This window comes from Hippopotamus amphibius, chromosome 5 (genome assembly GCF_030028045.1).
Source record: "Hippopotamus amphibius kiboko isolate mHipAmp2 chromosome 5, mHipAmp2.hap2, whole genome shotgun sequence".
NCBI lineage: Eukaryota > Metazoa > Chordata > Mammalia > Artiodactyla > Hippopotamidae > Hippopotamus > Hippopotamus amphibius.
In genome coordinates this window covers 106,822,901-106,847,507 of record NC_080190.1, presented here as the reverse complement: position 1 = coordinate 106,847,507, position 24,607 = coordinate 106,822,901, and the positions used below count along the sequence as shown (strand labels likewise).

At 37.0% G+C, this 24,607-nt stretch overlaps 1 protein-coding gene across 1 annotated transcript in view; it reads right to left on the bottom strand.

Annotated features, from left to right (window-relative positions):
• Positions 1-2,962: 2,962 nt before the first annotated feature.
• The window catches only part of MRPS28 (mitochondrial ribosomal protein S28), a 100,049-nt gene continuing 78,404 nt past the window's right edge, over positions 2,963-24,607 (bottom strand). The window contains exon 3 of the mRNA XM_057734200.1: positions 2,963-3,389. Coding sequence (XP_057590183.1) covers positions 3,221-3,389 — 169 coding nt within the window. The 3' untranslated portion in view covers positions 2,963-3,220. The remainder of the gene's footprint in view (positions 3,390-24,607) is intronic.

Here is a 24,607-nt window from a genome sequence, read left to right as displayed (position 1 = left end):
TATCCCCATATTCCCTCCCTTCCTTGACGCCCCCCCCCGAGTCCCCCCCACCCTCCCTGCCCCAGTCCTCTAAGGCATCTTCCATCCTCGAGTTGGACTCCCTTTGTTATACAACAACTTCCCACTGACTATTTTACAGTTGGTAGTATATATATGTCTGTGCTACTCTCTCGCTTCTTCTCAGTTTCCCCTTCACCCCCCGCCCCCTCCCATACCTCGAGTTCTCCAGTCCATTCTCTGTATCTGCTTCCTTGTTCTTGTCACTGAGTTCATCGAGTTCATCAGTATGTGTGTACAGCTTTTTACATGTCAATTGTACCTCAATAAAGTGGTTTAAAAAAAGAGCTAGAGTCTGATTTGTGGAGTGAAGGTCATAGACAGGCTCTAGCTGCTGTACCTTCAGAGTCCACCAACAGTGTTCAAACTGAGGTGATACCCAGGCATCTGCAGTGACGGAGCTTGGTGGGAGTACCAGAGATGGGCCATTCCTACTTCATACGGGACTCTTCTAATGGGTAATCTTTGTTGTGGGGCACCTGACCTACATAATTTGTGAAGTATGATTCGCAAGTTTTCATATTACATCTGGACCTCTCCCATGAATTCCAGACCATGTATCCAACTGCCTGCAGAATATCTCCACTTAAATGGCTAATAGGCATCTCAAACTTAACGGCTACAAAACTGAGCCCTCAAAGCCCCCCTCAAACTTGCTCTTCCTTTTCCAGTTAAAGGCAATTCAATTCTTTTAGTTGCATAGGCCAAAAACCTTGGAGTCATCCCTCACTCCTCTCTTTATGACACACTCCATAACCAATACTTTAGGAAATACCACGGTCTCTACTTTCAAAATATATCCAGATTGCAACCACTTCTCACCACCTCCACTGCACTCTGCTGGTCCAAGCTGCCAGCATCTCTTGCCTGGATTGCTGTAAGTCTCCTAGGCAGTCCTTGGACATCATCAGTCTACTCAGCTAGTAGGAGATCCAGTGAAATTGTTAGTCAGATTATACCCCTCCTCTGCTTAGAATCCTGCAAAAACCCTCCACCCCAATCAGAGTAAAGAAACACCAAAATTCGTAACAGGACCTACAAGGCCTCCCCCACTTCTTCAGGTTCATTTCCTATTCCTCAGTTATGATGGTTTCCTCCTGGTTCCTTAAACAGGACAGGCACAATCCGGTCCCTAGTACTAGCTGCTCCCTCTGTTAGAATACTCCTTCCCAGGGACTCATGTGATAGCTCCTTCAATCCTTCACTTATTGTTCAAAAGTGAATTCCTGGTAACTATTTATGGTGATGGATGTTAACTGGACTTACTGGGGTGATCATTTTGCAATATACATAAATAATGAATCATTATGGTATATACCTGAAACTAATATACCATTATATATCAATTATACCTCAATTATAAAAAGAAAAGCTCGTAAAGAGCTTTTTGTAAATACTGTATCAGTGGAAAAATAAGCAAAATCTTTCACATCAAAAAAAAAAAAAAGTAAATTCTTCTGAGGGCTTCCATTGACATCACAACCTAAATTTCAGTCTGTCACTATGATACCTTATTACCCCATTCCTTGCTTTATTTTTTAAATTGAGACATAAAGAACTTACAACATTAGTTTTAGGTGTACAAAATAATGATTTGATGTTTGTATATATCGGGAAATGATCACCACAATAAGTCTAGTTAATATCCATTCCTATATATAGTTAAAACCCCTTGTAGCAAGAACTTTTAAGATCTACTCTCTTAGCGACTTCCAAATATACAATACAGTATTATTTACTATAGTCACCATGCTATACATTACATCCCCATGACTTATAGCTGCAAAGTTTGTACTTTTTAACCCCTTTTACCCTTTTGTGCATTCTCCACACCACCAACCCCCACCCTGCAACTATCAATCTCTTCCCTGAATCCATGAACTTTTTCTTAGATTCCACATATAAGTGAGATCATACGGTATTTATTTTTGTCTGATATTTCACATTGCACAATGCCTTTAAGGTCAATCCATGTTGTCAAAAATGGCAAGATTTCCTTTTTTTTTTTTTTTCAGTTTTAGTTTTATTGATTGTTATGAATCTATTCGGGAATGGAGTTTGAGGGCAAAAGGGGCCACCATCTGTTCTACTCTCTGAGGCCCCCCATTCTCTCTCCCCTAACCTTTTATTTTATTTTTTTTATTTTTATGTATTTATTATTTTTTGGGGGGGTACACCAAGTTCAATCATCTGTTTTTATACACATATCCCCGTACTCCCTCCCTCCGACTAGATTTCCTTATTTTTTAATGGCTGAATAATATTTCATTATGTGTGTGTGTGTGTGAGTGTCTCACAGTTTCTTCATCCATTAGTCCATTGGTGGACACTTAGGTTGCTTCCATACCTTGGCCACTATAAATGATGCTGCAATGAACATGGCGGGGGGGGGGTGCATACCTTTTTAAGTTAATGTTATCAATTTCTTTGGAAATACCCATAAGTGGAATTGCTGGATCATGTGATAATTCTAGTTTTAATTGTCTGAGGAAACTCCATACTGTTTTCCATAGTGGCTGCACCAACTGACATTCCCACCAACAGTGCACAAGGGTTCTCTTTTAAAACTCCACATGCTTGCCAACCCTTGTTATTTCTTACCTCTTGATGACAGCCATTCTAACAGGTGTAAGGTGGTATCTCATGGTTTTGACGCATTTCCCTGATGTTAAGCATCTTTTCATGTACCTCTTGGCCATCTGTCTGTCTTCTCTGGAAAAATGTCTATTCAGATCCTCTGCCCTTCCTGCTCTATTTTTGTCCTTAGCACATATCACTGCCTAACATACTATATTTTATTTATTTGTTGTCAATTTCCCCCAGCCAAAGGTAAGCTCTAGGCAAGCAGTTTTGTCTGATTTGTTCACTGCTGTTTCTTTAGTATTTACAACAGTGCCACGCACAGAGAGAGCACTCAAAACATATTTATTGAATGACAGAGTTTCTCAGTACAATTTACACTATTCCAATCAAAGGAAAGAACAAGTATAAAAACAGGGGGAGGAGAGATACAGCTAAAGAAAATTCTAACAAATAGGAGCTATAATTATAGCTTTCATTTACTATGTCTTCTTCCAATCATTTACTCATAACTGTCTAATTGCATTCTTGATGAATACCTGGGTTCAACAAAAAAGGAGTGAATGCGCTAAGCGAAGTTCATTTATGTTCCACGACGTTCCTCTTTTGATTTGGAGTCTCTACTCTCCTGGAGGCCTAACAGAACTGCTTCAGCCTCTAGGATAGTGGTATCTGTTGTGGCTCCCAGGAACCTAGATGTAAGTTCAAGATCTAATAGCCGCAGCCGGACTCTGGTTCCTTTCTGGTATTTCCTAAATAATAAGAAAAAAAATTCCATTAATTCTGCATATCATAAAATGAACAACTAGTTTAAAGTACAACCCAAATTCTAATTTTAATCTGTGTTGGCTCAAGATCAGGAAATTAACACTAGTATCTGAGAAACAGTTGTTTTGGACAGGAAAGTAATTTAGTTGTATCAGAATTTTCACATTAAAGCTGCCTTTAAAGATTTTATAACCGAAATAAAAATGTACTCCAAACTGAAATTCAAACAAGTTGGTTCTTGAAAATGACATTTATTTTAATGTCACTCATTTTTAAAGTCAAAAAGTATCAAAGGGAAAAAATGTTTTCAGAAACATTTTGTCTTCTAAAATTAAAATCTTCTTTTAAAGTAAAAGAAACTTTACAGAAACAAAATGGAAAAAGTCTAAGTGCAAAGTACTTAGTATTGGGGATTGACTGCACTGTAATTAAAGTATAATGCTGGCCATAACACGCATGATGGCTCAATTTGGTCAAAACAATATTCAAGTATTTCACAATACCAAAGGCAAACTGAGACTCACTTGTCTTTCCTCCCTGATCAATTATTTGAAGAGTTTAACATCAACATTATGAAGAGGTACAGGAGAGTGAAAATATGGCTACTGAATGAAAACCACAAATCTTTAAAAATCTAAATTTATATCTCAAGTACTCTAATTTTAAAATTAAAATTAAAACAATTGTATATAAACAGAAAATGAAGAGACAGAGTTCTCCAAAAAAGTCACTGGAAAATGATTTTGGTTGACCATATAATGAACATTCTCCACACAATGTGTGATTAGGTATTCTGGAGGAACTTATAAGTGGTCCATCAAGTAAACATTTAGGTTATTTGGCTTTTTTTTAAAGTTATTTTTCTTTCTGATTACAGAAGGAAATGTCCTTTTGTAAAATCTGAAAAATCATGATGTCAGTCGCATTTCCCAGTCCTTCTATATGTATTTTTATACATATGTATATGGGTGTGTGTATCTGATGGCACAGATCTTACTTTCTGTCTTTATTTAAAAAAATTAAAGAGATATCCTAGAATATTGAGGTGTAGCTTTATATTCTTAGAAAACAGCAATTATAGAACATATTCCATATGAATTAACCACTGGGAAAATAAGGTTAGTTCACAGACAAGATAAAGCTGAACACTACTTTCTGTATTACTTGGAGCTGTAACTTGTGTTCTAATGGATTCTTTCATTTGTCCTCACAGAACTACTCACATTTAATCAGCTTTGACTCACAGTGACCCCCTTCCCTTCCCTCCCCAGCATCCAATTAGTTGTTCATTTTTTAACACAGATATTTCTTGAGCTTAGCCCTTCAGGTCTCAACATCCTTAGCTAACGCTTGAGGTGTGACATGGTCTTCCGGAGCCCACCTTCCCAGTCCACCTTTCACGATGGTTCCATACCTGTTCTGCTTATGTGGAAATGGCCTAACATCCATTCCCACACACTTCTACTCCTTTGTGCCTTTGCTTCTGTTGCAGCACTGCTTGGACTTTACTTCTAAATTAATCCTATTGATTGCTAAGTATCCAGGTAGAATACATCAAATGTAGCTCCTGAGAGCCTCCACGTTCCCCTCATCAGATTGCAGATTCTGTCACTGGAATTCCCAAAAAGACAGAGGTTTCGCAGTCACGGACTTGGATGCAAGTCTGAGCCCTGATACTCACTAGTTGGGTAACCTTGGGTAACTTGCTGTCTCTGAACCACAATCCCCTCATCTATATAACAGACTTCAACCACTTTGCAGGTTTGGTGGGAATGGTTAAATGGGATAACATTATATATTGAAAACGCATAGCCCAGTAAGTGAAAATGTCAGTGCCCTTCACTCACCTGTATTGGTTAACTGTGTAAATCTCTGATTTCTCATTAGATCGAATGCTCCCCAAGATCTGGCACTGTCTTTATCTCTGTATCCTTTCAGTGCCAATGCAGCAGGTACTCAAATGTTTGTCAATAAATTAACAAGATGCTTGCTGACAAAAGCCACCACTTCACCGATCATCTAGGCTTTCCATTCTCTTGGCTTTAGTAGCTGTGTGGCCTTGCTCATTTACTTAACCTCCCTGAAGTTTGCCTGGCAGTGCCTGGCACACAGTGGGTAATAAACATTAGTTCTCTTCTCCTTCCACTGTTCACAGTTGGCCTATAAACTAATCATGATGAAGGGGAAAGGTGACTTTTATGAAAAGAGTTGAACATTCACAAACACTTGGGACACAATGTCTGGGCACAGTCTCACTGAAGGGGAAGCTCTCAGTGTAGATGGTTCTGTGTCATAAAATGCTAGCAATCTCCTGTTAAAAATAAAATCATAAATACCATGAGTGCCCAGTATGCTTAGTAACTTATGGAAAGCAAAGCTGTCCCATTTTTTTAGGTGTAGTAGCCTTTAATAATATGAAAGTTTTGCCTTCATCTCTAAAAATTATGAAAACTCTAGAAGTTATCCAGTGAGTTGGCAAAGGAGATGAAAAATGAACAGCAGGCCTTTACGTGCGCTGAATGAATGAAGTATCACCCACGTGTACATACTGTGCATTAAACAAAAAAACCTCCAGAAGATTCTCTGACTTCTGCTATCTGGAAGTAGCTGTTTCTACTTTTATGGTACTTAATTTCCACTGTGCATTATTTCTACGTGTTATCTTCCCTAGCAGATTATAAGCTCGTCAAGGGCAAGGCTCTAGTCACATCTGTGTCCCCTACAATACCAAGATGTGTACATTTCACTTAATGTAGCCTTTTGAACAGTGGTTTTTCACTTCCTAGTACATCAGAAGCACCTGGGGTGCTTATTAAAAATGCAAATGAGGGAAGCAGCCCCAGAGAGTGAGCTGGCAAATCTGGGGTGGGACTTGGGAATTTACCTTTTTAACAAGCTCCCAGGTGACTCGGATGCAGTCTTCTATGATCAGCATTGGAGAAAAATGTGGCCTAGGATTACCTTTATTGTATATAAGACACGACATCCTACACACACATACAAAGGGCCAGTAAAATAAGGACCTCTGACAGGACTTTGTGGCCACCATGAACAGCCTTCGGGAGTAACAGATGTTTTCCATAAGTGATGACAAAGCCAACAGAGTTTAGGGTGAGTAATTTAAATAGACAGAAAAAGAAAAAAAAAGTCAGAGAATGACAATACATAATGGAGAAATGCACCTAAAAAGAGTTCCTTGAACAAAGCCTACTGACAGCTGGCGTGGGGCTGCCTCTCCCACATATAGACTGTCCTTTCTGGGAAACCCAGGCTCTGGAAAGGTTAGCATATTCCTCACTCAACAGGAATAGCCGCCATATAATTAATGTGGAGTTTATCCTTGCTTTAGCTTTGAAACACTTTCTTGAAGAGAAGTAAAGAAATAACTAATGTATTTCTGAGAACTCCATTTCTGCCAATGTAATCTGAGGTGAACCTTCAGTATTGTAGTCTTTGATAATCACTTATACCACTTAGTCTTCCCATTTCGGTTTCCATTGTTCCACATAACAAGATTTAAAATGAATATGCCAGTAAACTCTTTCCCCAGATTGTTCATGCAGTTCTTAAATGGTTGTTTTATTCAGAGATTTTGGCCTAAGTATAAATATCCAGAAGAGGCAATGTGGTAGTTAAGACTAGACTCCGGAGCCAGATGACTAGATATGTGCCCAGCTCTATCCATAAATATGCAGTGCTGACCTAGTTACTTCATCTCTGTTTCAGTTTCCTCATTTGTAAAATGGCAATAATAATTATGCCTTCTCCAAGGCTCCTATGAGCATGAAATGAGTTAACACCTGCCAAGCCCTTATAAATGCTCAATACGTGTTGCTACCACTATCAATGATCACCACCACCACCACCATCGTCACCATCAAAGCAAACCCAGTGACATCTGATATTCCAGCCTTGGCATGACGGAGAGTACAAGAGCACTCCCAGGTATAATGCCAAGTTATAATTAAATCAATAAAGGATTCCCATAGCAGGTAAGTTTTGGGGGTGGGTTTTCTTTCAATAATTTGCTTTGATTCAAATCTCACTTATTTTAATGGTATAAGCATTCCTCTCTTAAGATATATATATATATATAATATACAATATATACAAATACATTATAAACATCCTACGAAAAAGAAAACAATTTCTTTTGAAATGAATGTTGAATTTCTTTTGAGGATGTGAGGCAAAACAGCACTGAACAGAAGCAAGTAAAATTCAGAGAACTACACATTTAACAGTCCCCACTTCCCAGCATTAACCACAATATAACTGAAAACAAGAAAGCAGAATATATGGTCAGTCACACAATGGCCACAGTGACTTATCTACGCTAGTACTCTTTTCGACGGTGGTTCAAGGAACACTGAGGATGAAGGGGCAGGTAAAGCTGTCTAATTTTACCTATCACTTGTCCTTAATTCTTGATGGAGTTAAGCCTTCAATGAATCTATTTTTAGCACACACTATTTCTTAGAAGGGGAAGATGGTCATTTCAATAGGTTCATTATTTTTTTCTTTAGAGAAGCATTTCTTAGCTTCTTTTAAAATTTACTTCAATAGACTTAACTTCTAACCTAATTGACCATCCCTTTCTTTATAGACCTCTTTCCTCTGTCTTCTTTCTATAATGAGGTTTTATTATTCTTTTATTTTAATTAGTTTTTCCTCATTCCTTTGATTACACCAATGGACGCTTCCTTCTTAAAAAAATGCATAAATACACATAAACATAATTTTGCTGCAATTTCAAGAAGTCCACAGATGACCTGCAGGTCATCTACAGATCGATAAGATTAAAAAGTTTTGTTCTAGATTTTAAGTTTGTTTATCCTTCTTGAGGTAAAAGAAATGGGTTCTCATCCCACCTACACAACATGGCCTTGTAGTTATTTCTATTGTTTTATTTCCAATGTGTTTCTTAAAGAAATCTAGGACATCAATGAATAAGCTCACTGGGCCACTGTTCACAGTCACACAGCTGGTAAGGGGCAGAGTGAACCTCTACCACAGCCTCATTTTCAAATGAATATAAGACAAAAGTCCATGGCATATGTAAAGAAGGAATTTTCTTTCATTACCCCTGGTCACTTCCTTTAGTCTAACACTGTTAGGAATGAATAAGGACAGGTGTTAAAAAGAGAATTATATCCACAGCAGCAGTTTAAAAAAATATGCAACAGGTTAAGGGGGAAGGGATAAATTAGGAGCTTGGGATTAGCAGATACAAACTACTATATGTAAAATAAACAACAAGGTCCTACTGTATAGCACAGGGAACTATATTCAATGCCCTGTAATAAACTATAATGGAAAAGGATATGAAAAAGAGTATATATACATGTATAACTGAATCACTTTGCTGTATACCAGAAACTAAAACAACATTGCAAATTAACTAGACTGCAATTAAAAAATAAATGAAATAAAATAAACTTGGAATAAAAGATAAATCAATGAAATGTATCCCACAAAGGAACAGGCTTGAGATGACTATCTTAAGAAGCTGAATGGGTCCCACCATCTTGAATATTTATACCATAAATGTTTATTTATACCAAATAATTATACCAAAGTGTGTTGGAAATGTTCAGAGGTGCTGTTTGGTTATCACAATGACCAGGTTGACATTTGGCAGGGGTGGACAGGATGGAGACACTGGTAATGCACGGAACTCTTCTGTACAACACAGTTGTTCTGCATCTGTGCTAGACACTGATGTGGGTGAAAGCCCTGCTTCTAATTATCTAAGCCTAGAACTCTGTCTGCTAAATACAAAAAGTTGGTTTTTTAAAATGAGTTTAAGTATACACTAAATTTGCAAGAATGTGATTACTGTGTAAATTAATGGAAGACTGACTTTGTCCACAATGCTAACAAGAGTTGTTCACTATTTCAGAAAATCACACTGCCATAAGCAACACCACCGTTTCATTTTTGTGTCTTGCTACATAGGTTAAATGTACCTTCTTTACAGCTTAAACTTTGGTTTATTCTTTGCATTGGGAGGAGATTTGTCTCTTCTACACCTGCTATCTAAAAATACATGATTTATCTTCTCACCTTTCAATGAAATGCAGATAAAAACTTAATGACAGAAACATTCCATATGATATGGTCATTGAGGGCTTGAAATATGGCTAATGTGACTGAGGAACCAAACTTTCCAATTTTATTTAATTTGAATTAAATTTAAATAGCCACTTGACAGTGCAGCTGTAGACAATTTCAAATTGACAATAAAGACAGTAAGCATACCTGTCCTAAAATATGTAAACATAACACTGGCAGAAAAGATAGTTTTACTGGAAAAATGGCACTTTGAAATAACTTGTTATAATAAATAGCTATTACTAATTAGATTCCAGCAAAAATAAACGATCAGATCCATGTTTGCCATCCCTAACTCCTCAAATGTTTCTTTCCTTTCTGCTACTTTTCCTATTTTTCCTCACTTCTGTGTGACACGGTATGAGACACATAGCAACTGAACTGTCTTTTAGATATTTAGAGGTTAAAACAAAATTCTCTGTAAAGACAGCTTCCTCCATGTTACAGACAGAAAATTAAGATACATGGAAGTCACCTGCCAACACCACAAAGTTGTATAAGAGGATTCAAAAATTCCTTTTTTTATTCTTCCTTTTAAGTTCTCAGTTACCTCTGACTTCTTACAAGAACTATAAACCTAATCCCTTTAGGAGTGATCAGCAGTTACCACTTCATATGGTCTCATCATATCTTCCCTTTGAAATAAAATGTAAACCACCCAACTTACTGTTTTAGTTGTTCCCCATTAGAAACATGGTTACTTTTCAGTGGTAACAAATAATAAATTGTCAGAAAAAAGTCTTCATGGCTTAATGCAAGGTTGTCTACTTTTTACACCTTTTCTTAATTGGGAAAAAAAAAAACTTTAGATATTAGTTTCTCAAACATGCTATATTTCATATTATAAAACCACTGAATGCTGCTATCTTGCAAGCAAACAGGATCTCTCCAATGAGCATGTACAAAATGAAAATAGCCTGTGTTTCCACGCTTGGTGTGTTTCTTTAACTTCAAGTGCTTGCCTGCGACTGATCTCTGTGAACTCCAGCCTAAACGGATTCAGTCCCGGCCTTCACCATGGCTGCTCTCTTCCACAGCGCACTTTCGCAGACCATATGCTGCAGTAAACCAGCCTGCATGTCTGAGCTGTTTAGGAAAAGGGCAATTAAGTCTGGTTTTGCATTTCTGTATTAAGGACATGGTTTAAAGCCTTTCCTTTGGAGAGGTTTTTGACATTCTTTCCACAGACATTCTTTAACATCTGTCAGTGCATGCCGGTGACGGTTCTCCTAGACTTAAAATAGAGAGTCTCTCCGGCTAGTTCTTTGATATACAGATATTAAATAATACAAAGCCGACAAATACAAGGCTTGGATTGAACCTCAGTATGCAATGAGACTCTTGTAAGGAATCTGACTTTGGTAGTCAATTTAGCTGTCTTGCTGTAATCATAGTTCTCAAAGGTTTTAAAAATAGTTCTTTTGAAATCATTAACCATCTATGTTTTCAACCCAATAAATTAAAATAGTTCACAACTTTTTCTGATTTTCTTACAATTCGTTATTTAAAGTTTTAAGATTTTAGAAGTAAAATTTTCTTTTCTTTCTTGAAGAGAAAAGGCTAAAATATTTCTAATGGTTCAGTTACCATCAATGTATTTTTTCCAATTCATACGAATATTCACAGTAATGCTGATCTCTATGTGAAGCCAGTACTTGGTCCATGTGCACACACCTGTGTGTGTCCGCATGTGTGTGTGAGGGAAAGCGCTTGCAACACGCACGTGAGGGAATATCTGTACTTTGTTCTTGAAATGAACTATCTGGGCATCAGCTTCCTCATCTTTGAAAAGCACAATGTTAGAACAGACCTAAGATCTTTTGAAGTTCTATGATTGTATTCTACTTTTATGCAATTTCAAGTGTTTGAAAACTGATATGGTGTAGAAAGCTATTAAGTGAAAAATTGAGTAAATGTACATACAAAATACAAAATTTTAATACTTTCTATTAGCTACATAAAATATTATTATAGTCTTAAATATTCAATTAACAAGTGAACTTTTATATGCAGACTCTTTGGTGTATTTCAGATGTCTCCCTTTTTCAAAGTACCATCCACCCTACTTCCTTGACCATGTTTCTAGTCTATTGCGTCTTTCTGTTCAGTCTGTAAGATGCTTGTCAAGACTGACTCAGCACCATACTATTTATACTGTCTTAGCAAGCACAGTAGCCATGGTTAACAAAAGAGTGCTCATAAAGTTCTATAGTGCTCAAATAATTCAACTCATTAAAATTTAAAATGTTGTTCGTAATACTCAAATGCATTTCCTCAAATTGCAATCATCCTGGATAAGGATTTTAATCTTTTTCTGCAACTCTACTATAAACATACAATTTTGTTTTTCCCTTAAACCAAATTCTTTTTAACCTTGCTCTGCTAAATAGTATTCTGTGCCACAAACAGTTTTGTCTCTTGTTCAAACACTGATTTATCAAATGTGAAAATGGAACATTTAAAAGTGTCCAATAAATAATTTCACTTTTTAATAATGTGGAATATGTATATAATGTCATACATTACATATAGCACAAATGATAGTTATAACCTTTTCTTAGAGTTAACAAAATAAAATGTGTCGAGAAATTAGGGAAAGGAAAATCCTATAACCTAACTACTATATCAAGTCTATTTTTATTTAAAAAAAAAAAACCAAAATACTTGTTGCCTGTTAGAATATACATATATAATTTAAAAAAGTATACATATATATATTTATATATTTGGAGGGCACAAAAAAATCCAAAGGAAACGGAAGGAATAAATGCTTTCAGGCACCTGAGATACGCTGATAACTAACATTAGATCAAAGTTGGAGCTAGAATTACAGCATCTAAGCAAAAAAAGCTACATTTTGTGGCTTTGTTTTATGAGAGAAGAAAACATATACATTTATTGCCAGAGATAAGTTTTGTCAGTGTAGAAGAGAGGAAGGAATATGGGCTTTAAAATGTTATAGAAAGATCTAGATCTGACTGTGACTGAGTACAAGAAACTTACTTCCTGTGGACTGTTTACTTATCTGTAAAGCGAGTAGCTAACACCTGGCAAGGCTGCTGTTATGCTTAACATATTATGAGGTATGGAATGTGCCTGGAACATATATATGAACTCAATAAATAGTAGCTATTATGAAATTCACTAGACTGATACTTATATAAAGTATAATAGATAACTGAAAGGATAATAACTTCGAATATAATTTTATTGCAGATAACTAGAATACTGTCAAATAGACAAGTCTGACAGCAACCTTTAATATATATACAAAAGAAACAAAAGGAAAACAAAACTCGTTGGAGGCATTCTTTGAGTCTGAATTTGGGGCTGAGGGAAGAGGATAATAATTTATAAGGACAGACTCAAAAGGAGTCAGAGCTGAGAGGCAAATCTCAATCGATCAATCAAAAGCTTTTCACACTTTTTTATTTTCTTTTTTTTTAAAAACACTGATATATGGGGTCCAACCCAGACCATTCCATCAAAATCGATAGAGTGGAGCTGGAGATTCATGCACATTTGGGGAAAAACTCCTCAAAGGGGTCTGGTTCAAAAAGTATTGGTTAGAGTGTTCGTAATTTACATTCTCTGAGTCTCTGTCTCAATCAAACTCCAGGTGAATGGTTCAGTTTGGGAGCCAAGCTGAATCTTGCTCAATTCAAGCTTTAATTTCCCTAACATGTGCATGCAGTACAGACGTTATATAGAAGGTCGAAGTTAGAACTGCACATTTTAAATATCAAATATGAGATGAGCAAAGTTGTTTCTCCATCATGAAAACTGAAGAGATTAATATGTATTTCCAACTAAACAAAGGGCTGGATCACCTTAGGTTGGCCATATAAGGACTATTGAAGTTAAGGATATACTTTCATGACCAAAAAATTTTCAAAATCACTTCCATGGCGCTTGAAAACCTAACACCTGCTGGCATATACAACAACAGTCAAATTTAGCTTGAAAATTATCTTATCTCAGATGTGATCTCCTGATTATCTCATCCCCAAAACATCCTTAACAACATCTTTCAGTGGTGGAATCTCTGTCTTCAGATTCCTAACTCCTGTACTTTTGGCTACATTAAGAGAACAAAAAGACTTCTAAATTCACTGTACCAACCCATTTTCATTTTTTTCTTAATTTTTATTTATTTATTTATTTAGGCTGCGTTGGGTCTTTGTTGCTGCACACGGGCTTTCTCTAGTTGCGGCGAGTCGGGGCTACTCTTCGTTGTGACGCATGGGCCTCTCACTGCGGTGGCTTCTCTTGTTGCAGAGCACAGGCTCTAGGTGCACTGGCTGCAGTAGTTGTGGCACGCAGGCTCAGTAGTTGTGGCGCACGGGCTTAGTTGCTCTGTGGCATGTGGGATCTTCCCAGACCAGGGCTCGAACCTGTGTCCCCTGTATTGGCAGGTGGATTCTTAACCACTGCGCCACCAGGGAAGCCCCCCCAACCCATTTTCAGAGTTTCCATTTTTCTTTTAATATTGTTTCTATTTCTCTGAAGTAGTTACTTATTAAATAAGTATTACTGAATTTTCAACAAACACCTACTCCACTGGGGTAAGGGAGTACCCACAAGAAATAGAGAAACTATCCTGCTCCCTCCTAACCCATGGAAGCAAAAATGGAGTGAAAAGCCATTTCCCATCCATTCTCTTGGTGGGAGGTAGAACTACTTTAGCAGGTCAGTCCTGATTTCTGTGCCCTTTCAGTAAGAGATGAGAGACTTCATCAGATGCCTTTTGGAAAGCCAAACACTTAAGAGATTGTTATCGCAGTAGCCTATGTGGACTGGCAAGGGTCAGAGAGAGAAAAATCTTTCATGAAAGAATCAAATACATGCCTGCAGATTTCATGCAATCCAGAGTGTTTCAAACAGCCTCCTCTGAGGACAAGGCTCAGTGTCCGGACTGAGGCGGGGTGGGTTAGGGAGGGGGTGATGGAGGCAAGGGATGGAGACAAAGACTCCTATCACATGCTGACAAGGCTGAAGTCAGGTTGGTTTTTAAAAAGACCCTTCGGGCTTGGAATAGAGCTTGCAACTTGGCACTTACAGGCCTGGGTTGATATTTGTCCTCTGCACCCCCAAATCTGGGTATGTGTGTTAAACACTTCAATTCATGCCCTTTTAAAACTGAGGGCAATGAAGCCTAGGGAGTTCTGCGAAATTAAAAACAAATCAGAAAACCGATTATATAAGTTCAGAAAAGCAAGTAGTTTAAAGGCATTTCATGTGATAAGGTGCTTTTAGATCACTGCAAGCTCAATAAGAGTCACCAATGTGGTTTTGTTCCCCCCAAAGTTAATGTAATTTAGGCTGAATTAGCCCAAGTATATATTCCACATTATATTTTTCACATAATAATTCCAATCTCCTTTCACTTTTCTGACCACATCTAGGGAATTGTCAGCTGTTTGGAAAGAAGACAGTGAAAGAATCTTGTATTATGTGAATGAAAAATTAAGGGAAGGAGAGCACTTAGTGGGCTGGAAAAAAGGTAGAAAAAGGACCTTATACCTGTCTGAAGACTTTGAAAGGCTTTAATATTAAAGAGGTCACAATATTTACTTTGTGCATCTACTTTATATGCCTCCAAAAAGCAGAAATAAGAAAAATGGTTAGAAGTTATAGGATGGCAGATTTAGCAGATTTCAGCTTAAGATGAGGAAGAACTTCTAACAGAGTTGGCTGGAAGGGGAATTGGGTGATTTGCACATTAATGGAGGAAACCACAGGGAATTTTCAAGACAGATGAGCACTGTGGCAATGATGAAGTCCGAATTTAGTAAGGGCTGAATCAGATGACTTCCAAGATTCCTTCCATTCCTAAAATTTTATGATTCTATGACTCAGAATACTTATCAGGTCTTTCACCAACAGGAAGCACAGAAGCTGGAAAGCAAGTTTAAAAAAGAGCAGCCAAAACGGTCAGAAGGTAGGTCAGGTATGCAGTAAAAAATTTTAAATCAGATCTACCTTTCTGCACTTTACTCTTTCAGACCATGAAGCACAGTTACTCTTATTAATGACTTACCACATTCTTTGGTGCATTACTTATTTCTGGGTAGCAACATCCACTAGGCATGATTAACTTACTCATCTAGGTCAAATCTGAAACTAAAGATGATTCTTGACATGACTGGTGGCTAGAAGACCAGCTATATTTTGTTTCAGACAGAACACACACTTAACTGACCAAGAAAAACAGATGTTTTATCCCTTCTATTTGTTACTTCCCTAGGTAGGCAATTTCTAAATCACCTTCTGCTTGGATACGAATAAGATGACAGAGGCCAAATATAGCTACCTTTTCCTGTTATTTACCGTACTCTCTTTAATAAATCTATGTTAATATGATACTTCTGAATTTCCACTTTGTAGCACTGCACTACACTAGAAATAATCGGCATTTGAGAAACATTTGTGGAAGACTACAGTGAATACATATTCTCAAGTGCTACACAAAACTTCTGCAACTGGTTCTGTAAACTGGGAGCCTGCATTTGACCACACTGCATTCCACCACTACTCATATGTAAGCCTTAACTGGGCTCCAACCTCAAGGCCACACTGATTTACTTTAAATCCTGGGCATCCGCCTCTGTGTTGACCGTGTGTTACAAAATGCTGCAAGTGCGCCCTGACCGCTGGCTCGTTTCTATCAGCGCAGGAGCATGACTGCACAGTGACCATGGGGCTTCTGCTCAGCCAGTTGGTGATTTTTTTGCTTCTGATTTGAGAAAAGAAATTGTTTCTAAGGGGATTGGTGTCGCTACGGTGACTTTATTCTAAATGCTAATACAGTAAAACATTGAGTCAAATGTCTTTGGAATAAAATTCTGCAAAACAAAACAAAAACAGAAACAAACAAAAAAGAAATATTGCACACTCCAGTCTCTGAATCAGAATCAAAGCATCTCTTTATGATTTAAAATTGTAAATAAGAGCTTTTTTTTTTTTTTGCTTTTATTTTTATTTAGTAGGAGATCATGGCTATTTCCTTGGGATTAGATAACAATTATAGTCAAAGCTTTTACTACCCAGAAACAAGATTCAAAAAATACTAAAATTCCAAAAAGAACTGTGTTCAGATAACATTTTGACTAATATTATCATCTTTAAGTAAATTCTTATGCTTTTAAAGTAAAGCAAAACAGAGTAGAACAGTGATTAAAATTGTTTCCTTCACTACTAAAAAGGGATTAAGAAACAACTTTGATGAACATTCATTTCCCCTCTCAAATTCTATTTTATAGAGATTATCTGTATATAGCTTTCCTTGCCCATGTAAATGGACTTCCTAAATCAGTGCCTACAAAATGGGGGGAAAAAAATCTCAAGATTCTCAAGTTTTTAAACTTGCCAAAAAAGGGTGAAGAGCAGAATTCTGTCCAGAGAGCATATATCACGTCATATTAACAGCTAAAGAAAGCCATAGTTTATTGGTTTATTGTTCAGTGATAACTAGGACCATGGATAACAAACTGACAGTGTTTAAGAATAATTCTGTTCCCCAATGTACTTGTTTTATGCAAATAACTATGATCATTATGTAATCTTGGGCAAGGTTATCTTTACTGTAAAATGGGAATCACCATAATACCTACCTCCTAGGACTGCTGAGAAGATTGTACAAGAAAATGCATATATAGGACTTAGGAGATGCTCAGTGAAAGTCTAGTCAGGACAAGCCTTGACTTAACAAAGAAATAGTTCAGGTATATAACTAGCTCTGTCGCAATTAACGCAGGTCTGGCTGTAAGGCTTACTGGGGCTGGCAAACTGACTTGGCAGACAGTTGATTCCTGTTCCGGGATGGACAGCAGTTGACAAAAAAAGCTTTTAAAGATCTCCTGCCCAAAGAGATTGGGTTTAACTTTTGATCAATGTTGACTGCTAATCTCCTGGGTAAGCAGCTGGACTCTTGATGAATTGTGTTTCCAGGCCCTAGGGGGACTCTCTGTTGAGAGCAGAACCCATGTGACTAAGGATACAGGAACAGAATATGAGCCCTGAGAAAGGTGGGCCCAGCATGAGTGCTTGCCCTGGGTCTGGGGTTCCAACCTGTCAGTTTGTTCGTTGGTCCGTTGCTTCATTCATTCATTTACTCAACAAATATTTCTTAAAGGCTCATCTGTGGCAGGTACTGTTCTAGGTGCTAGAGTAACCAATGTACAAGAAAGACAGGGTTCCAGTGCTTACAGAGCTTACACTGCGGTAGGGAGGAAAAGACAATAAACAAACAAATCAGATAGAAGGAAGTGCCGTGCAGAAAATTTAAATAAGGTGATATGATAGAGAGGGGTGACATTTGACTGGGTGGTAAAGGAAGGAACCTCTGAAGAAGTGACATTTACGTGGAGCCCTGAATGACAGAAAAGGAGCCAGCTATGTGAAGACGGGGGCAGAGCGTTTCAGGCAGAGGCACAGTTAGTTCAAAGGCTCAAAGGCAGGAACAAATTGGCATGTTTGAAGAAGCAAGAGAAGGCCAGTGTGGCTGGAGAGCACTGGGTGACAGGGACACTGGGAGGAGTCAGAGGGCAGAGGAAGGCGGGAGGCAGGCCACCCATAGTACCTCAGACCCCAGTAGGAAAGGTCTGGGGTTTATTTTGGGAAATGCATGGTCAAATTTCTGTTTCTAAGATCACTCTGGCTACTCTTCGGAAAATGAACTGTAGGAAGTGAAGATGGAAAGACGCTGGGCGGGGAGGATTGAAGTGCTAATTAGGAAACCTATCCGTGGACAAAGGTGTTGCAGTGAGATCCAGCTGTGCTGGCACACCAAGTTCCAGGCTCAAAGCAGCTGGATCTAATCCTACTGATAATACTGCATGTCTTGGTTATAATTCATCCAGGATCACAGTAGAGCTGGGCTGAACCTATTAATATACTGCTTGTATTCTTTTTGTTTTAACAATTTATGCAAGTGTAGAACCACCTACTTCCTGTTACAATTGGCAGAGCCTGGCAGTTAAGATCCTCTGGGGCGGCCAATTGCTTGGAAATAGAGTTGGATCCTTATGAAGATAGACAGCTGTTGACAAAGTTTTCAAAGAGGTGTGGTAGGATCTGGGGGAGGCAAGACTTTTGAAATTTCCTAAAGCAATATCTACTCCTACATTTGTTTGTTTATATAAGGGTATTAGTGTGCTTGGGCTGCTATAACAAAACTGGGTGTCTTAAACATCAGAAATTCATTTTCTCATAGTTTTGGAGGCTAGAAGTCCGAGATCAAGGTTCTGGCGGATTTGGCTTCTGGAAGAGACTCTCTGCCAGCGTGCAGACTGCTGCCCTCTCACTATGTCCTCACATGGCCCTTCCTCAGTGCACATACAGCAAGAGAGAGTACTCTCATGTCTCTTCCTCCTTTTATAAGGACACCAATTCCACTGCATTAGGACCCCACCCTTATGACCTCACTTAATCTTTATTACCTCCTTATATCCAATATAATCATAATGGGGGTTAGGGCTTCAACACAGGAACTTTGGCTGGACACAATTCAGTCCATAACAATGTGTTATTATGAAATCCTACTTGTGTATGTGCAAATGTTAAATTTATTTGAAACATATTTATTGCCATTATATACCAAGGAGATATTCAGGATATGAAAAATAAATGTGATCTCAAGGAGTTTAGTCTAGCAGGGGAGATAAACAATTACAATGAAATGTGGAATACTAGACTAGAGGTAGTACACATAAATGCAAAGATTTCTATTAGGGAAAAAATGTCAGGAAACCATAAGGAGAAGAGCTGACAGTTTTGTTAAATTTGATAGAATGAGTGGGAATTCACCAGTGAGGTAGACAAGAAAATACAGACCTACCTCAAAACCCAACCTCTATGAAAAAAGTCTTCCTCAGACTCCCCCAGCCTGAAGACATATATCCTTTTACTGAGTTTGAAGAATAATTATTTTTTGCACAGTTCCTTTGGCCATTAAAGTAGTGCTCTGAGATACAGCTTCTACTATTATCTTGAACTATTTAAGTCTTTTGTTATCAGTAAGTTTTAATGCGTGCATGCCTGTGTTTCTTGAAGGGAAGGAACACAGCTGATGAATCCTTCACTAGTAGAAGAATGAACACTGTTTGATTTGATGAGACTAAAGGATGTATAAGAGAGAACTTAGATGTGAGAATCAGGAGTGTTATAATTAAGTTCTGACACCTCATTAACGAAGAAAATATTCCCAGTTAATTTCTTTGGGTCTCACTTTTTTCTGTCAAAAGAGAGAGTTGTCTAGGTATATATGGTTCTGACAAGCTCTATGAACATACTAGTTCAATCTCTCATTCAACAACTCTTGACTAATTTGGGGCTTCTTAAAGGTACCAGTCTTTACTACTTTAAAAAAATTTTCCTTTCCCTCTTGTTCAGATTTTAAACAAGCAATTAAAAGGCCATAAAACTTCATCCAATATTATATTTAACATAAGGGGGGAAGGAAGGAGCAACAACAAAAAATTCAATTATCAATCCTTCAAGTTTAAATTTTAACCTTAAAATACAGTCAACATCGAGGGTAACTGTTCTACTTCAAGTAAACTGTATGGAAAATCAGGACAGATAATATTGGCAAGCAAATTAAATACTCACCTTTGCTTTCTAGTGTTTAGATTTAAACATATGGTTTAAGCATTTCACAATATAATATTTATATTTAAACAAAAACACACTCCAGCTTATACACAAAGAGATTGCTAAAATGTAAAACATGTAAATCATTCTACTCTGTAACAAAATCTCATCCCAAATGAACCAGTGGCTTGAGAAGAAACAACTCAATTAAAAAGACATTTACTATAACAATTCTGAAATACACTAGTTTAGTAATTATCAAAAAATAGTTTAATTTGAAAAGTTGGTTACAGTTCTAACTTTACAGTCACAAACTCTTCTGTCAGATCACATTAAATAAATTGGTTGTTAAAAACTAGTGCTTGCAAAAGTAATTCTGGTGCCCAAGTATGGGACAGGCTCCATGAGCACAAAACTATGCCAGCTCTACCTTTTAAATAGTTTGCCAAGATGAGTGTGTTATTAGCCAGGCTTGGCTGAAACAATCCACTGCCCACAAAGCTACTTTAATGTACTGTCTCTATTGAAAATCACAGTAATCCAACAATACATTACGATACTTTCCCATCACTGCAGCAATTCCCACCACAGGCAACACTTTGTCTCCAACAAAGAAGCCTCACATTCTACGTCTGCACAAACCCCGATCCTGACTAGTACTGTGTGGCTGCCAAGAGGAACATCTGTGTGCTCGACAGTACACAAAACTGGCTCTTTTCTTTCTTCTTTCTCTTACTTTCTGTTTTCTTCTTCTTTTTTATTTCCTGGACAATAAACTGTGTGATTGCTGGTAAGGAAATGGTCTTTCATTCCCTTCCTCTTCCCCTTTATTTGTTTGTTTGTTTAAAGTGACAAACAACTACATCTGCCATCTACTATTACTACTTTTAAGTCCAAATTCTGAAAACACATTAAGTCCAAATTCTGATTCCGTATGAGCTTATTTAGATTTGTGATCATCTGAAGAACACTGACTTTAAAGATGAAGATCCTTAAAGGTATATTAAAAGAAGTTATCCAATGCCAAGAATATTCTAGAATTTCATTTATATTTATAGAGTGAAAAATCTAAATAAAAACTAAAAAATTGTAATATACTCATGAGAATAAAAAACTCATAAACTATATGTTCCCTGTAGAAAGTTTACACCAAAAGTTATTATTTCCATAAGAATATTACATTTTGTGTTTCATGCCAAAGAAAGACTTTTCTATTGTGTTTACCTTCACCTCAAATCAATATTTGGGCTTAAAGAGGTCAAAGAAATTAAGGTGCACCAAGAGACAAGTGCACAAAGAATATGACTAGGAATTCACCCACTGAAAAATCACAAATTATAGACCCACAATTTCTATCTGCTCCCCAAACAAAAGAAAAAAAATGCTCAATTTCATTAGTGATCAAACAGATGCAAATTAAATCTAGATACTTTTGCTATCAATATGGTTAATATTTTAAAATAGAATATACATGTTTGCAAAGGACTGGAACAGTTGGCATGTTAAATTAGTACTACCTTTCTAGAGAGCAATTTGGCAGTATGAGTGTTTATCTGAATTAGCCTGGCAATTTCACTGTTTGGATTTTATCCAAAACAAGTGAAAAGAAATGGGCATCCAGATGTTATTGTTTATTTAAAATAGAAACAATTTAGAAACAGATAATATCCAATTATAGAGGCGCTGTTAAATAAATTATGATACATCTCTTCAAGGAGTACTATACAACCGAGAAAAATAAAGTTTAAGGGGCTATATAATAAAAAAATTTGCTGCATAGTTAAGTGAAAATAGCAGATTATACAATATGATATATAACAGCAATCCACCTTTTAAAAATGTATGCCTGCTTAGGAAAAATAAAAAAATGTTAACAACAGTATTCTCTCATGGTGGTGTAATAATAAATTTCAATATTTTATAATAAACATGTCCTTAGTTTTAAACCAGAAAAAATTCCCTGAATTATTTCTTCTTAGAACTGATGGCAAAATTTAATTTATTATCATTAAATAAGTAAAGAGTAATTTGTTTCTTCTCAAAGATACATTCACATGTTCCCAGGGTTTCAAAAACTGTTCCATTGAAAATCATGTAAAATTTCACATGAAAGTTGTAGCAAGAGACAAACAGGAAGGCGGAATCAGTACAATAATTTAAGACTGAGAACAGAAAAATCTCTTAGATTTATCACTGTAAGTAGTAGTTGGCAATCACGCAATTGCAGCTCAAAAAGGTTAATGAGGATCGTTAGAGCTGACACTGATTTCATAGCCTGAAAGACCAGTCCATGTGAAGTGTATCTCTCATTTTTCGTAGATTAAAACAATGAAACAACATTAACAACAGACAACTATAATTTATGTGTGTGTGTATTTACTGGTAGAAATGGAATAAATGGAAAATAATGAAGTTTTCTATTCTTTAAGTCAAAGACAATACAGAGAGCAACTCTCACCTGTCTTACCTTATACTATAAAACTGGATTAATAAGGAAACCACTTTCCAGTTTTATTCTAAAAAGATGAAAGGAATTCTCTACGACTTTACATTTTAATCTATTTACTCCCCTCTGACATCTTGCACAGGAGCCAGGAAGCTACAAAGAGCTATGAGTTCTGAAAGCAGACAAAGTGTGGGCTCTATCCTTTGAGTTATATCATTCTTTTTCTATGGTACATTCTATAAACTAGTTTTAAGTTACATAGCTTGTTTGTGATTCTGCTACAGGAACCTATGTATTTCTTTTGGGAAAAAAAAAATTATCTGCTTAACATGGCCACAAAAAAAAGTGTTTGCAAAGCAGCTGTTACATGAATGAGACAGACAGAGCTGTACTCTATTAACTGACACCAGTTTACTACATGGTATTTAAAAACCATCACTGGAAAAGCAATAAAAAGTGTCCTGCCTTGTGATCTGGATTTCCCCTCACTTTACACAAGCAGACTTCATGTGATATTTTTCAAGTATTATTATTCCAGACGCTAACTAGTCCATCTGTCCTTTATGTTCGCTAGTGTATGACCAAATCTGTTCATAATAAAATTAAAGGCAGAATAGCTAACTAGATACGTGAAGACCTATCAACAAATAATACAACTTTTAAAGGCTGTATAGATTCCTTCCGGTTTAATTACTGAATAAACATACTGCAGGGGAATGTTGGTCTATCAAGTAAAACGAGAATGCCATATTACCAAGACGCAGGTGGCGGGAGGGCCCAGAAACAGAGGCCTGTGCTGAACACTGGACTTTTAAAACAGACTTTAAGTAACTCTTACTATTTGCCATGCATTGTGCTTCTTGCACTTTACATGTTATTTCATTCATTCTCACACAAACTACTTCAGAGGTAGGTGTTACTATCATCATTTTCCAGGTGAAAAAACTTTCCCAAAGTCACAGAGCTAGTAAACAGTAAACAGTAGAGCTGGGATTCAGACCCTGACCTCTCTGACTCCAGTCTGTGTCCTTTTTACCACGTTATAGGGTCAAGAGAAGTATACTCAGTGAATGCTGAAATTACGGGGCCCCTCATGGTTGAAGTTTCAGCGGTGACACCACCAGATCAAAGACACCTTACTTGTTGCCAGTGTTTCCCCGCTCCTCAAGACACTGGCAAAGTTCATTTGTTAACACAAGTTAGATCCCAACCAAGTGTTTGACATAAGAGAATTTATAGATAACCGGACAATTTTTTCTTTTTTTGCAAATTTGTCAAAAAGGCACAGTACATTGAGGAGGAATGAATTGGGAGACTGGGATTGCCATATATGCATTACTAATAAGAAAAAAATACCAAATTGTACACTCTAAAAATATGCAGTTTATTGTCTGTTAACTGTATCTCAATAAAAGTTCTTAAAAAAAAAAAGGCACAGTACACTGTCAAGTCATAACCTGACTTCTAGGGAAGCTGAACTAAAAGTTCAGTGATACAAATGGGTTTTCTGTTCAAGGAACTTTGATTTAGTCACATAAATGAAAAAGAAACAAAATTAATCGTTATATACATTCACAAATATTAAGTAAGTAAAACCAAACATTTAACATAAAATCTATGAGTGAAGGATGTTCTGCCTGTCGGAAGGGGTAGAGGGGTGGTAGGATGTCTGTAGTGACTACTGCTTTTGCTTATAGTTTCTATTAATAGGCACTAGCAATCCCAGTTTCAGAGAAAGATACTTATTGAAAGATCAGGGCACAGTTTCTCTACAAATTCCTTAAGACTGGATTCAGTTAACCGGTTTCACAAATGATTTTCATCCTTCCCTTCAAAATGATTTTGCTCACATTGAAAAAAACATCTTTTGTGGTCACACCACATTCTTACATATTTCAAAGTGGGTCAATACTCCTTTGACAAAGTCATTGCGTGCTGAGGGGCATACTGATTCCTAAAGTCTCATTATGATGCAGTCATGCAATCAAACATCTTCCATGTCATCCATCAGCCCATTATTATTTTTTTAATACTTTGCCTGCATGGTAA